Raw genomic sequence first — 13,559 nt, 5'->3', positions numbered from 1 at the left:
TGAGACTTGTTTGAAAAAATGATAATCTATAAAAATAAGAGTGATAAATTGTACTGGTCAATCTACTTGAAGAGCAGGAATAGAGATAAAGACATAGAGAACAAACTTGTGTAGGGGAAGGAGAGGAGCTGTGTGAATAGCATTGAAACATAACCATTGCCATATATAAAACAGATAGCTAGTAGAAAGTTTGTGTATAGCCCAGGGAGCTCAACCTGGTGCTCTGTGACAACCTACAGAGGTGGGATGTAGGGGAGGTGAAAGGGAGGTTCAAGAAGGAGAGGGATATACGGCTGATTCAAATTGCTGTATAGCAGGAACCAACACAATATTGTAAAGCAATTATCCTCCAGTTAAAAATAAATTTTAAATTAAAAAATAGAGTTGACAATGAAATCTCTGAATTTCTAAGTGATGTGTATTTTATGCATGAAGAAAAGGATTTCAGTAATTCTAAGAAAAAAAGTTTAAAGTAAAATTAGTCAACCCCAACCTCTTTTTTTTTTCCCGTAGAGGAAGCTAATACATTTTGTCCATTATAATTGTTTAAAAAAGTAAGGAAAGTGCTCTATATACTACTGCTTTATTTCTTTAAAGAATTGGTACTAAACAAATGAGAAATTTATTTTTCAGTGATAAGATATGGTTCTGTTTCATGTTGACCTGCTTCATAGTAATGCTAAAGAGTGGTCCCAAATATATGATTAAGTCATACAGCTCCACAACACTTATTACTTTAAAAAAACAAAAAACAAAAAACTTGTGATGGCTATAGTCATTTTTGCTAGAAATAAGCAATTTATATGTAATATATGAAACATATCATTCCAAAGCTGTGAGAACTTTCTGTTCCATTAATAACATGTTGGCAAAAAGAAGTGAATAGAGTAGATCTTTAATTTCTCAAATTGGTTTTGGGTTGAAAGAAATAATTGTTCAAACATTGACTTGGGAGTGTTGTACATACATGAAACCTAAAATTTATCCTGTGTGGATCTGTTGGTGCCAAGTTACACAAGCTGCAAGATTTAGATATCAAAGCCTGTACAACTTAGCCTTACAGCTTTATTAATATAAAGGGCACAGTAATTTAGATCTTAAACATATGGTCAAGCCCAACTGTTTCCCTTGTTATCTGTTTAAATATAAAGAAATCTCAGAGATAAGTACGTAACACAAAGTCACGGGGATTTCCCTGGGGAGTAATAACGAGATTGTAAACCTAATTTGCTTCTGCTACACTAAGTCCCTTTCAATACCCCAGACTAAACTCAGAGGCAAACATGTGGTACTTAGATTAAGAGGGGCAAAATGATAGGCATCATTCAACTTGTGTAAATATTCAACAAATATAACTGATTTGTAACGTGATTTTAATGGCACCCACAGGCAATGGCATTTAAATTTGAAAATGATATGTGCAAGTTGCTATCTCCTCCCATCCCACTGAAGAATGTGGCACAGACTCTAGTGGTATTAATAGGAAAATAGTTTGCTTATAATATGACTAGCCTTTGAAAAAATTAAAATAAATACACTCTGAGTTGTTTCTATTTTAAGCAAAATGACCTAATAGTAACAGAGTATAGGTCTTTTATACTTTCTTGAAAGTTCCATTAAAGTAATGAAGATAATAAGCTTTTGAACAAAATGAAGAAAAAATCAATACTAAATAGAAGCATGATGAATATTTATTTCTCTTTCTTATATACCTCTCTTGGCTTTATAATCCGCATACTCTTCTCAATGTTAAGTCCATGAAGTTGAAGCTGTGACTCAACAGCATACTGGAAAAGAAAGATGATTTATTAAATCAAGTCTAGTGCACAGAAGTACATTAGAATATCTCAAAAAAAGGTAATAAAATAATAATAAAACATATTATCATATTAGATTCAAGGTCAAGGTTAAAAGTGACTAAACAGAATGTATCAGAGAAAAATTTAACATAATTTACATGCATCAATCTGAACAGAAATATTATATGGATAGAAATGTAAGGGTCATTTATTCTTTAGAAATATAAGAAAATTTTTGAGTAAGATATTTAATTAATCTAATTTGAGTTAAAACAGAGTTTACAAAATAACCAAAGTGAGCAGTGAAGACTTGTTAGACTTCAATACAGGATACAGAAATGGCTTTCCGTAAAAAGAATAAGCTAGTATAAGAAAAGGATAAAAAAGTTCCCTTCATTGAGAGCCCCAGATGAAAATGGGAACCAGAAATTTTAGGGACCCTGAATTTTTTCAAGATAAATATTCTTGATCCTTTTTAGTAAGATCATGGCTATTAATTTGAATGATTAAATGCCTTGAAATTATAAGATATAGGCTAGAAAACTTAAATAGTGATAATATAAAGATGGAAATCAAGTTATTCTCTAATACTAAACTGAAATATGCTTTTAGCTGTGTTGGTGTCTGTAACAGTCAAATTTCTTATCAACTGAAATTGCTGAAAAAGTAGCATGATTTTTTTCCTTGAACCACAAAACATTCTTAAAGTCTTCAATACATTTTTAAAATTAAAAACTACCAATGATTATGCTAGTGTGTTATGAAAGCAAATGGACAGATAATTGTTTATATTCCTACTTTAGGTAGCTAAAGGGTTAAGTACTGGGGTGTGTATTGATTTAATTTCATAAAATAAAACAGCAACAAGAATTAATAAAACATTTATAACTGTACTTGATTTAGACCAGTGGTTTGTTCAGTGTCTTTAAAAAGACTAATAAATCAATGTTCCCATTCAATTCTTTCTCCCTTAACACATGTTTTACTTGAACAAAAGAAATAAAGCTACAATCTATAAAAATGCATAAATCAAAAGCATTTGACAGATCTTTTTATTATAAGGTTACTTAGAAAAGACTAGTGAATAAACATTCAAGTCAGGCAAATGATATGCTCCTTTAGGAAGAGTAGAAAGAATATAAATATCATTTGAAGAATCCTTACATGGTCTGAAGGGAAGGCTTTGGCTTCTAGGAGAATTTTATATCGTTTGGGTGTAGGCTTGAAAAATGATAACTGCAATGAAATAGATTTATTGAGAAAAGCATTAATGTACAACTTAGACATTTGTTCACTTTTATACCACACTTTAATTTTATAATCCCCAGTATTTTAAAGGAATTAATTAACTACACAGTTAGATGCCTATCAAAGGTACATTTTTCCAATTAGCCTTGTTTCCAATGAATTCTAAAAAGAAGATATTTGCTCACTATGTTTATCAATAGGAAGCAAATTTGAGAGAAAAATGTGAATCAGATAAAAATGAATTCTCAAACTTTACTTAAACACTAATTGAAAATTAATTGAAAATTGAAAATCTCAATACACTTAATGGCAATTGCTCTGAGACTGAAATATCATATTCTATCTAGTGCTACCTGGGAAGCCTATCTATATGTATGTCTTATTCATAGTGATTTATCTAGAGCTGTAGATTTGGTTTCTAGTACATAATATTTCTAAAATTTTATGATTGTATAAAATCTAATTTTAGGTCCAACTGAAAATTCCTTTGCCCTAATGAAACATTTGAGATTTCTAGATTCACCAGGGAGAAGTAGCTCATGTGTTCAGTGGAGCCTTTTCATTTCTCTGTGCAGTTCTTGGAGAATACTGACTGACAATAATAACAATAAGGATGATTGCTATTGTGAATTGGATGTTGACCATTGGCCGGGGTGCTAAAACAATTTTCACATATTATCATGTTTTATACGTATGAGGTAGAATTATCATCATCATTTTTTACAAAGGAAAAAATTAAAATTAGAAATGCCAATTGTTGTTTAGTTGCTAAGTTGTATCTGACTCTTCTGCAACCCATGAACTGTAGCCCACCAGTTTTCTCTGTCCATGGGATTTCCCAGGCAAGTATATTGGAGTGGGTTGCCATTTCCTTGCCAATGGGATATTCTTGACTCAGGGATCAAAACTGTGTCCCCTGCACAGGTGATTCTTTATCACTGACCCACCTGGGAAACCCAGAAATGACAATAGCCTTGTCCAAAATCAAACAGGTATTAAGTAATCTAGCTGGAAGCCAAATGAGAGTTGTCTGAACTGAAAGTCATGCTGTTTACCATCATACTTAACATACTCCATAAGCACTTTCCTTCAAGCATGTTTACTAATCATGTCTGTATATTATAAAAATAAAATATCAGTTCTTAATAGTCCATCTTTGTCCTATAGACATGCTTTCAAAATCTCACTTAAAAATGAAATACAAAATTTTCATGACATCAGTTACTCTAGGCACCATATTTCAAACCAAGAATATATATTTTAAGGTATACATATTACCAAATTCTTAAAAGGTAAGAAATACCTAAGCAGAGTGACTCAGTTAATGTTTGTTATTGTTTTTCAGCTTTATTGACTATGCCAAAGCCTTTGACTGTGTGGATCACAATAAACTGTGGAAAATTCTGAGAGAGATGGGAATACCAGACCACCTGACCTGCCTCTTGAGAAATCTGTATGCAGGTCAGGAAGCAACAGTTAGAACTGGACATGGAACAACAGACTGGTTCCAAATAGGAAAAGGAGTACGTCAAGGCTGTATATTGTCACCCTGCTTATTTAACTTCTATGCACAGTACATCATGAGAAACGCTGGACGGGAAGAAGCACAAGGTGGAATCAAGATTGCCAGGAGAAATATCAATAACCTCAGATATGCAGATGATACCACCCTTATGGCAGAAAGTGAAGAGGAACTAAAAAGCCTCCTGATGAAAGTGAAAGTGGAGAGTGAAAAAGTTGGCTTAAAGCTCAACATTCAGAAAACGAAGATCATGGCATCCGGTCCCATGACTTCTTGGGAAATAGATGAGGAAACAGTGGAAACAGTGTCAGACACTATTTTTATGGACTCAAAAATCACTGCAGATGGTGATTGCAGCCATGAAATTAAAAGACACTTACTCCTTGGAAGGAAAGTTATGACCAACCTACACAGTATATTCAAAAGCAGAGACATTACTTTGCCGACTAAGGTCCGTCTAGTCAAGGCTATGGTTTTTCCTGTGGTCATGTATGGATGTGAGAGTTGGACTGTGAAGAAGACTGAGTGCCAAAGAATTGATGCTTTTGAACTGTGGTGTTGGAGAAGACTCTTGAGGGTCCCTTGGAGTGCAAGGAGATTCAACCAGTCCATTCTGAAGGAGATCAGTCCTGGGTGTTCTTTGGAAGGAATGATGCTAAAGCTGAAACTCCAGTACTTTGGCCACCTCATGCAAAGAGTTGACTCATTGGAAAAGACTCTGATGCTGGTAGGGATTGGGGCCAGGAGGAGAAGGGGACGACCGAGGATGAGATGGCTGGATGGCATCACTGACTCAAGGACGTGAGTCTGAGTGAACTCCAGGAGTTGGTGATGAACAGGGAGGCCTGGCGTGCTGCGATTCATGGGGTCGCAAAGAGTCGCACACAACTGAGCGACTGAACATAACTGAAATCATGTCTCTGCGATACCTTGGACTGCAGCAGACCAAGACTCTCTACCCTTCACTATCTCCAGGAGATTGAGCCATTTCATGTCCATTGAGTTGGTGATGCTGTCTAACCATTTCATTCTCCACTGCCCTCTTCTCCTCATGCCCTCAATCCCTTCCAGCAACAGGGTTTTTTTTAAATCTACCCCCCAAAATTAATGTACAGAAATACTCAGCACATTAGAAAACTGTCTTTCTGAAAAGATCACTGCTTGCTACCAGTTTTACATCATTATTTTGTGTGCTTGCAGCAATTTAGCTTTTCATCAACTTTAACTCTTATTCCTTATGTTCTAAGATAAGAGCTCAGTATTCTAAAGCTCTTTGTAAAGAGACAACTCTCCCATGATTATGAAGAAGCCATTCTAGTAGGGCCAAGCATTTCCTGGTATAATTGAAAATAATCTCACAATTTATTTTTAAGTAAGTAAAACTCCAAGTTCTCATGAATTAAAGATAGAAAAAATCAGATTCTGTAAATGAGTGTATTGTAAACACTGGTGGGAAAGAAGGCTTACCAGTAGAAGATGTAAATTAACAGTCAAACCATTCATTAGGGCTATTTCTTTCTCATTGGCTCCTGAAAAGTAAGTATATAATAATTTAGATTTTCCTGTTAGTTTTAAGGGTACTTGGAAAAACAAAGTATCACTCTTTCATCCTTAATGTTTTTAGTGATAAGGCCATATTTGATGTGTCATCACAAAGAAATGGAAGTTTTCCCACTTGACTAATTTTATCAAATGATATTTGGACTAACATGCACATAGCTAGCTAAAAATTACATTTCCTTTTTGACATAATAAATAATAAAAACGTAATAGTGAAGCATTTGCTTTCTCCTGTAAACTAAAAATGATCTATCATCAGCTAGGTTGCCAAATTCCCACAGAACACATTTTTGTGGTAAGTGCATCTCGAAGAGGAATCCAAAAAGAATTGAAGGCCAATCACATCTTTAAAGCTGGTTGTTTCTAATATCAAATTAAAATGCACCTTTAATAAAAGAAGGCAATGCTGCTAAACATAATTCACTGTTATTACAGTGAAATATACAGTAGTTCCTAAGACAAAAAAAGCTAGCAGTAAAGTAAATGCTGAATAGCTCTGTGTTTTCTTTATTCACACTGATACAAGATAATTCATATAAATATGTATTGTTTGATGAAGAAAACATGCAAAATTAAGATAACCACAACACAACCATAATCTGATCTAATTCCTATTAACAAGGGTCATACCACTAGAAACAGACCCAGAGAGAAAGCATACAGTGGATACTTAAGAACTCAGAGCACGAACAAAGGTAATAATACTTCCCCCCTTTTGCTTCTTATGATGGCTCTTGAAGGCAATTAAAATAGTATCTCTTTACTATTACTGAGAAAAAGAGGCTATGAGCTTTAATATTTGTAAGGCTGTACAAGGTGTAAGAGAAAACCCTTCATACAAGTCTTGCACTTTGTATCCAATGAGATACTTCTGATAGAATCCCATTTTACTCAAAAAGATAGACTGTAAATAGGATAATTATTCTAATAACTAGATAGATTTTTAGGTTAAATTCACTTGAGGGGAGGCCACTGGAGATAAGTGGAATTTATATTTCAACATAGCCATTTAAGGAAAGGCCTGTGCTTTGATCTAGAAGAGAAAAACTTGTTGCATTTGATGGATGGATTTCCCCACTTGATGTGCAAGATTGGTAAACAAATGGTGGCTGTTATATATGTTTCTCTGGTCATTGTAAGGTGAATAGTGTCTCAAGTCCAAGGACAATAACAACCTCATACTGCACCTATCTATCTATATATATACATATATTAGTTGCTCAGTTGTGTCCAACTCCTTGAGACCCCATAGACTGTAGCCTGCCAGGCTCCTCTGTTCATGGAATTATCCAGGCAAGAATACTGGAGTGGGTTGCCATTTCCTTCTCCAGGGGATCTTCCAAACCCAGGGATCAAATCCAGGTCTCCCGCATTGCAGGCAGATTCTTTACCTTGTGAGCCACAAGTAAGTTCTTCATACTGCATTCCACTCTAAACAGGTGTCTCAAACATGCTAGATAGCTTATGTTGTATATGGGGGCATACATCTTCTCCTATGGTATGAGCATCTTTTTGAAATATGAAAGAAATGCTGCCAGATTTATTTTATTTCTTTCTTTGCATTATGGTATGAATTTTCACTATTACTTATAAAACAAAACATCATCTAAGACATAAATCGGATATTATTCTTAACTTCCTGTTAGCTCGTTACACACATCTTTTCTGAAAACTATTAATTTTAATAAAAAATATTCTGGCAGGGAATGTGGAAGGTGAAAAGGAAGGAAACATAATACATTTCACCATCCTTATCTATGGATGTGAAACCCATGGATATAGAGGAAGGAATGTATTCATGGCACAACTCATTTTATGTTAGGGACTTGAGCATACACCTATTTTGATATTCTGGAGGGAATATCCTGTGTGGACTCCTGGAAGCAATCCCCAAAGAAACTGAGGGGGGACTGTATCAAGAAAGAGCAGAACTGATAGAAAGAAAAGCATTTGAAAGACTGTGTTGTTGTTGTTTACTTGCTAAATTGTATACGACTCTTTTTGCGACCCCATGGACTATATCTGCCAGGCTGCTCAATCTATAGGATTTCCCAGGCAAGAATAGTTGAGTGGGTGCCATTTCCTACTTCAGGGGATCTTCCCAGCCCAGGGATCAGACCTGTGTCTTATGCATCACAGGGGGATTATTTCCCACTGAGCTGCCGGGAAAGCCAGAAATAATGTAATGAGAAGAAATCAAAAGAGGATAAAATAATTTATAAATTTACCACCAAATGAAAACAAAGATATGGAAGATGCAGAAAAAAAGAGAGGTAGAATTTCTATAAAGGCCAGGCATTCCATTGTTGCTTAATGATTACCTTCTGATTAAATTGAGGAGCAACCCAAGGAGCGGTGGCTGAGCAGGCACAGGAGGGCCTAGAGGAGCTATCCCATGTTGAAGGTCAGGATTGGCGGCAGTAAGGAGATACACCTCGTCCAAGGTAAGGAGCAGTGGCTGTGCTTTGCTGGAGCAGCCATGAAGAGATACTCCACGCCCAAGGTAAGAGAAACCCAAGTAAGATGGTAGGTGTTGCAAGAGGGCATCAGAGGGCAGATACACTGAAAACATACTCACAGAAAACTAGTCAATCTAATCACACTAGGAACACAGCCTTGTCTAACTCAATGAAACCAAGCCATGCCTGCAGGGCAACCCAAGATGGGTGGGTCATGGTGGAGAGATCTGACAGAATGTGGTCCACTGGAGAAGGGAATGGCAAGCCACTTCAGGATTCTTGCCTTGAGAACCCCATGAACAGTATGAAAAGGCAAAATGATAGGATACCAAAAGAGGAACTCCCCAGGTCATTAGGTGCCCAATATGCTACTGGAGATCAGTGGAGAAATAACTCCAGAAAGAATGAAGGGATGGAGCCAAAGCAAAAACAATACCCAGTTGTGGATGTGACTGGTGATAGAAGCAAGATCTGATGCTGTAAAGAGCAATATTGCATAGGAACCTGGAATGTCAGGTCCATGAATCAAGGCAAATTGGAAGTGGTCAAACAAGAGATGGCAAGGGTGAACGTCTACATTCTAGGAATCAGCGAACTAAAATGGACTGGAATTGGTGAATTTAACTCAGATGATCATTACATCTACTACTGTGGGCAGGAATCCCTCAGAAGAAATGGAGTAGCCATCATGGTCAACAAAAGAGTCCGAAATGCAGTACTTGGATGCAATCTAAAAAATGACAGAATGATATCTGTTTGTCTCCAAGGCAAACCATTCAATATTACAGTTATCCAAGTCTATGCCCCAACCAGTAACGCTGAAGAAACTGAAGTTGAATGGTTTTATGAAGACCTACAAGACCTTTTAGAACTAACACCCAAAAAAGATGTCCTTTTCATTATAGGGGACTGGAATGCAAAAGTAGGAAGTCAAGAAACACCTGGAGTAACAGGCAAATTTGGCTTTGGAATATGGAATGAAGCAGGGCAAAGACTAATAGAGTTTTGCCAAGAAAATGCACTGGTCATAGCAAACACCCTCTTCCAACAACACAAGAGAAGACTCTACACATGGACATCACCAGATGGTCAACAACAAAATCAGATTGATTATATTCTTTGCAGACAAAGATGGAGAAGCTCTATGCTGTCAACAAAAACAAGACCAGGAGCTGACTGTGGCTCAGATCATGAACTCCTTATTGCCAAATTCAGACTCAAATTGAAGAAAGTAGGGAAAACCGCTAGACCATTCAGGTATGACCTAAATCAAATCCCTTATGATTATACAGTGGAAGTGAGAAATAGATTTAAGGGCCTAGATCTGATAGATAGAGTGCCTGATGAACTATGGAATGAGGTTCGTGACATTGTATAGGAGACAGGGATCAAGACCATCCCCATGGAAAAGAAATGCAAAAAAGCAAAATGGCTGTCTGGGGATGCCTTACAAATAGCTGTGAAAAGAAGAGAGGTGAAAAGCAAAGGAGAAAAGAAAAGATATAAGCATCTGAATGAAGAGTTCCAAAGAATAGCAAGAAGAGATAAGAAAGCCTTCTTCAGCAATCAATGCAAAGAAATAGAGGAAAAGAACAGAATGGGAAAGACTAGAGATCTCTTCAAGAAAATTAGAGATACCAAGGGAATATTTCATGCAAAGATAGGCTCGATAAAGGACAGAAATGGTATGGACCTAACAGAAGCAGAAGATATTAAGAAGAGGTGGCAAAAATACACGGAAGAACTGTACAAAAAAGATCTTCATGACCCAGATAATCATGATGATGTGATCACTAATCTAGAGCCAGACATCATGGAATGTGAAGTCAAGTGGGCCTTAGAAAGCATCACTATGAACAAAGCTAGTGGAGGTGATGGAATTCCAGTTGAGCTGTTTCAAATCCTGAAAGATGATGCTGTGAAAGTGCTGCACTCAATATGCCAGCAAATTTGGAAAACTCAGCAGTGGCCACAGGACTGGAAAAGTCAGTTTTCATTCCAATTACAAAGAAACGCAATGCAAAAGAATGCTCAAACTACCCCACAATTGTACTCATCTCACAAGCTAGTAAAGTAATGCTCAAAATTCTCCAAGCCAGGCTTCAGTAATACGTGAAACGTGAACTCCCTGATGTTCAAGCTAGTTTTAGAAAAGGCAGAGGAACCAGAGATCCAATTGCCAACATCCGCTGGATCATGGAAAAAGCAAGAGAGTTCCAGAAAAACATCTATTTCTGCTTTCTTGACTATGCCAAAGCCTTTGACTGTGGGGATCACAGTAAACTGTGGAAAATTCTGAAAGAGATGGGAATACCAGACCACCTAACCTGCCTCTTGAGAAGTCTGTATGCAGGTCAGGAAGCAACAGTTAGAACTGGACATGGAACAACAGACTGGTTCCAAATAGGAAAAGGAGTATGTCAAGGCTGTATATTGTCACCCTGCTTATTTAACTTCTATGCAGAGTACATCATGAGAAACTCTGGACTAGAAGAAACACAAGCTGGAATCAAGATTGCCAGGAGAAATATCAATAACCTCAGATATGCAGATGATACCATCCTTATGGCAGAAAGTGAGGAGTAGCTAAAAAGCTTCTTGATGAAAGTGAAAGTGGAGAGTGAAAAAGTTGGCTTAAAGCTCAACATTCAGAAAACGAAGATCATGGCATCTGGTCCCATCACTTCATGACAAATAGCTGGGGAAACAGTGGAAACAGTGTCAGACTTTATTTTTTGGGCTCCAAAATCACTGCATATGGTGACTGCAGCCATGAAATTAAAAGACGCTTACTCCTTGGAAGAAACGTTATGACCAACCTAGATAGTATATTCAAAAGCAGCGACATTACTTTGCCACCTAAAGTCTGTCTAGTCAAGGCTATGTTTTTTCCTGTGGTCATGTATGGATGTGAGAGTTGGACTGTGAAGAAGGCTGAGCACCGAAGAATTGATGCGTTTGAACTGTGGTGTTGGAAAAGACTCTTGAGGGTCCCTTGGAGTGCAAGGAGATCCAATCAGTCCATTCTGAAGGAGATCAACTCTGGGATTTCTTTGGAAGGAATGATGCTAAAACTGAAACTCCAGTACTTTGGCCACCTCATGCGAAGAGTTGACTCATTGGAAAAGACTCTGATGCTGGGAGGGATAGGGGCAGGAGAAGAAGGGGACAACCGAGGATTAGATGGCTGGATTGCATCACGGACTCAATGGACATGAGTCTGAGTGAACTCCAGGAGATGGTGATGGACAGGGAGGCTTGGCGTGCTGCGATTCATGGGGTCGCAAAGAGTCGGACACGACTGAGCTACTGAACTGAACTGAAAAAAATGTATGGATGTGAGAGCTGGACTGTGAAGAAAGCTGAGCGCTGAAGAATTGATGCTTTTGAACTGTGGTATTGGAGAAGACTCTTGAGAGTCCCTTGGACTGCAAGGAGATCCAACCAGTCCATTCTGAAGATCAGCCCTGGGATTTCTTTGGAGGGAATGATGTTAAAGCTGAAACTCCAGTACTTTGGCCACCTTATGTGAAGAGTTGACTCATTGGAAAAGACTCTGATGCTGGTAGGGATTGGGGGCTGGAGGAGAAGGGGACGACAGAGAATGAGATGGCTGGATGGCATCACTGACTCGATGGACATGAGTCTGAGTGAACTCCAGGAGTTGGTGATGGACAGGGAGGCCTGGCGTGTTGTGATTCATGGGGTTGCAAAGAGTCAGACACGACTGAATGACTGAAATGAACTGAACTGAAGAAATGTTAGTCTTTCAAAGAATACAGTGTTCATTTGGATCACCTAATTTTTTTCATGCATGGAATGTGATGAACCACAGGTGCTTGGGCTGAACTAATCTAGACATACACTTGGCCCTGTGCTTTGCACCCTTCACTCTCAATGGCCTGCTAAAACTTGGATCAGTTTTTTGTAAGTAATCCTTCATTGACTTGAATTTGTCTGCCCACATACACAAAAATTATCCCACCTTAGCACTTTAAATTAAATCAAGTTCTTCACAAATGCCCTCCTCACCTGCTTATGAACTTTGTGAAGGGGAAGGTCAGTGTATTTACATGCACACCCCTGTATAGCTAAGGATGGTGCAGGTATTAAGGCTGCAGAACATTAACAGAAATGTTTATTCCAAATATGACCTAAAGCACCTTAAGAATCAAATGTTCTTAACATGCATGGGCTACTAATCAGATGGATTTTTAACATATTTTCAAAAGAAAATTTACTCTATTGACCTATTTCTTTTGGTCCAATTTGTATTTCTGAAATTCATGTTTGTACCTTTAAGATATTTCAATATTATCAGCATTCCATATGACAATAAATCTTCATTTAAAGCAAGTTAAAATTCTCTCAAGTTGCTTTTGTTTGTTCCTTTTGTTTTTTTCCTAAGAGCTTTTTTTGAACTAATGTTGAAACATTGAAAACTGTAAGTATGGGCCATAATTTCCTGTGCTATACAATATATATTTATTGCTATCTATTTTATACATAGTAGTTTGTAACTGCCCTAATTTCCTCCCCACACTCCACTCTCCCCTTTGGAAACCACTATTTCTTTTCTACATCCCTGAGTCTGTTTCTGTTTTTGCATATACCATCTTTTGTACTATTTTTTAGATTGTGCTTTGTCACTCAGTTGTGTCTGACTCTTTGCAACCCCATGGACTGCAGCCTACCAGGCTCCTCTTCTTTGCTTTCTGCCATAAGGGTGGTGTCATCTGCATATCTGAATTTATTGATATTTCTCCTGGCAATCTTGATTCCAGCTTGTGCTTCTTCCAGCCCAGCATTTCTCTTGATGTACTCTGCATATAAGTTAAATCAGCAGGGTGAAAGCATTCAGCCTTGATGTACTCCTTTCCCGATTTGGAACCAGTCTATTGTTCCATGTCCAGTTTTAACTGTTGCTTCCTGACCTGCATACAGATTTCTCAAGAGGCAGGCCAGGCAGTC

The 13,559-nt window shown here is 37.5% G+C and overlaps 1 protein-coding gene across 1 annotated transcript in view; it reads right to left on the bottom strand.

Moving 5' to 3' along the window:
* Window positions 1–13,559, bottom strand: part of KYNU (kynureninase) — a 117,716-nt gene that overhangs the window by 62,192 nt on the left and 41,965 nt on the right. The window contains exons 6-8 of the mRNA XM_040228225.1: window positions 6,037–6,098; window positions 2,964–3,035; window positions 1,713–1,787 (exon numbers count right to left, since the gene is read on the bottom strand). Coding sequence (XP_040084159.1) covers window positions 1,713–1,787; window positions 2,964–3,035; window positions 6,037–6,098 — 209 coding nt within the window. The remainder of the gene's footprint in view (window positions 1–1,712; window positions 1,788–2,963; window positions 3,036–6,036; window positions 6,099–13,559) is intronic.

This window comes from Oryx dammah, unplaced genomic scaffold (assembly GCF_014754425.2).
Source record: "Oryx dammah isolate SB20612 unplaced genomic scaffold, SCBI_Odam_1.1 HiC_scaffold_27, whole genome shotgun sequence".
In the NCBI taxonomy this organism is placed as follows: Eukaryota; Metazoa; Chordata; class Mammalia; order Artiodactyla; family Bovidae; genus Oryx; species Oryx dammah.
Note: the sequence above shows the minus strand (reverse complement) of the source record. Positions and strands in the feature narration are given on the sequence as shown.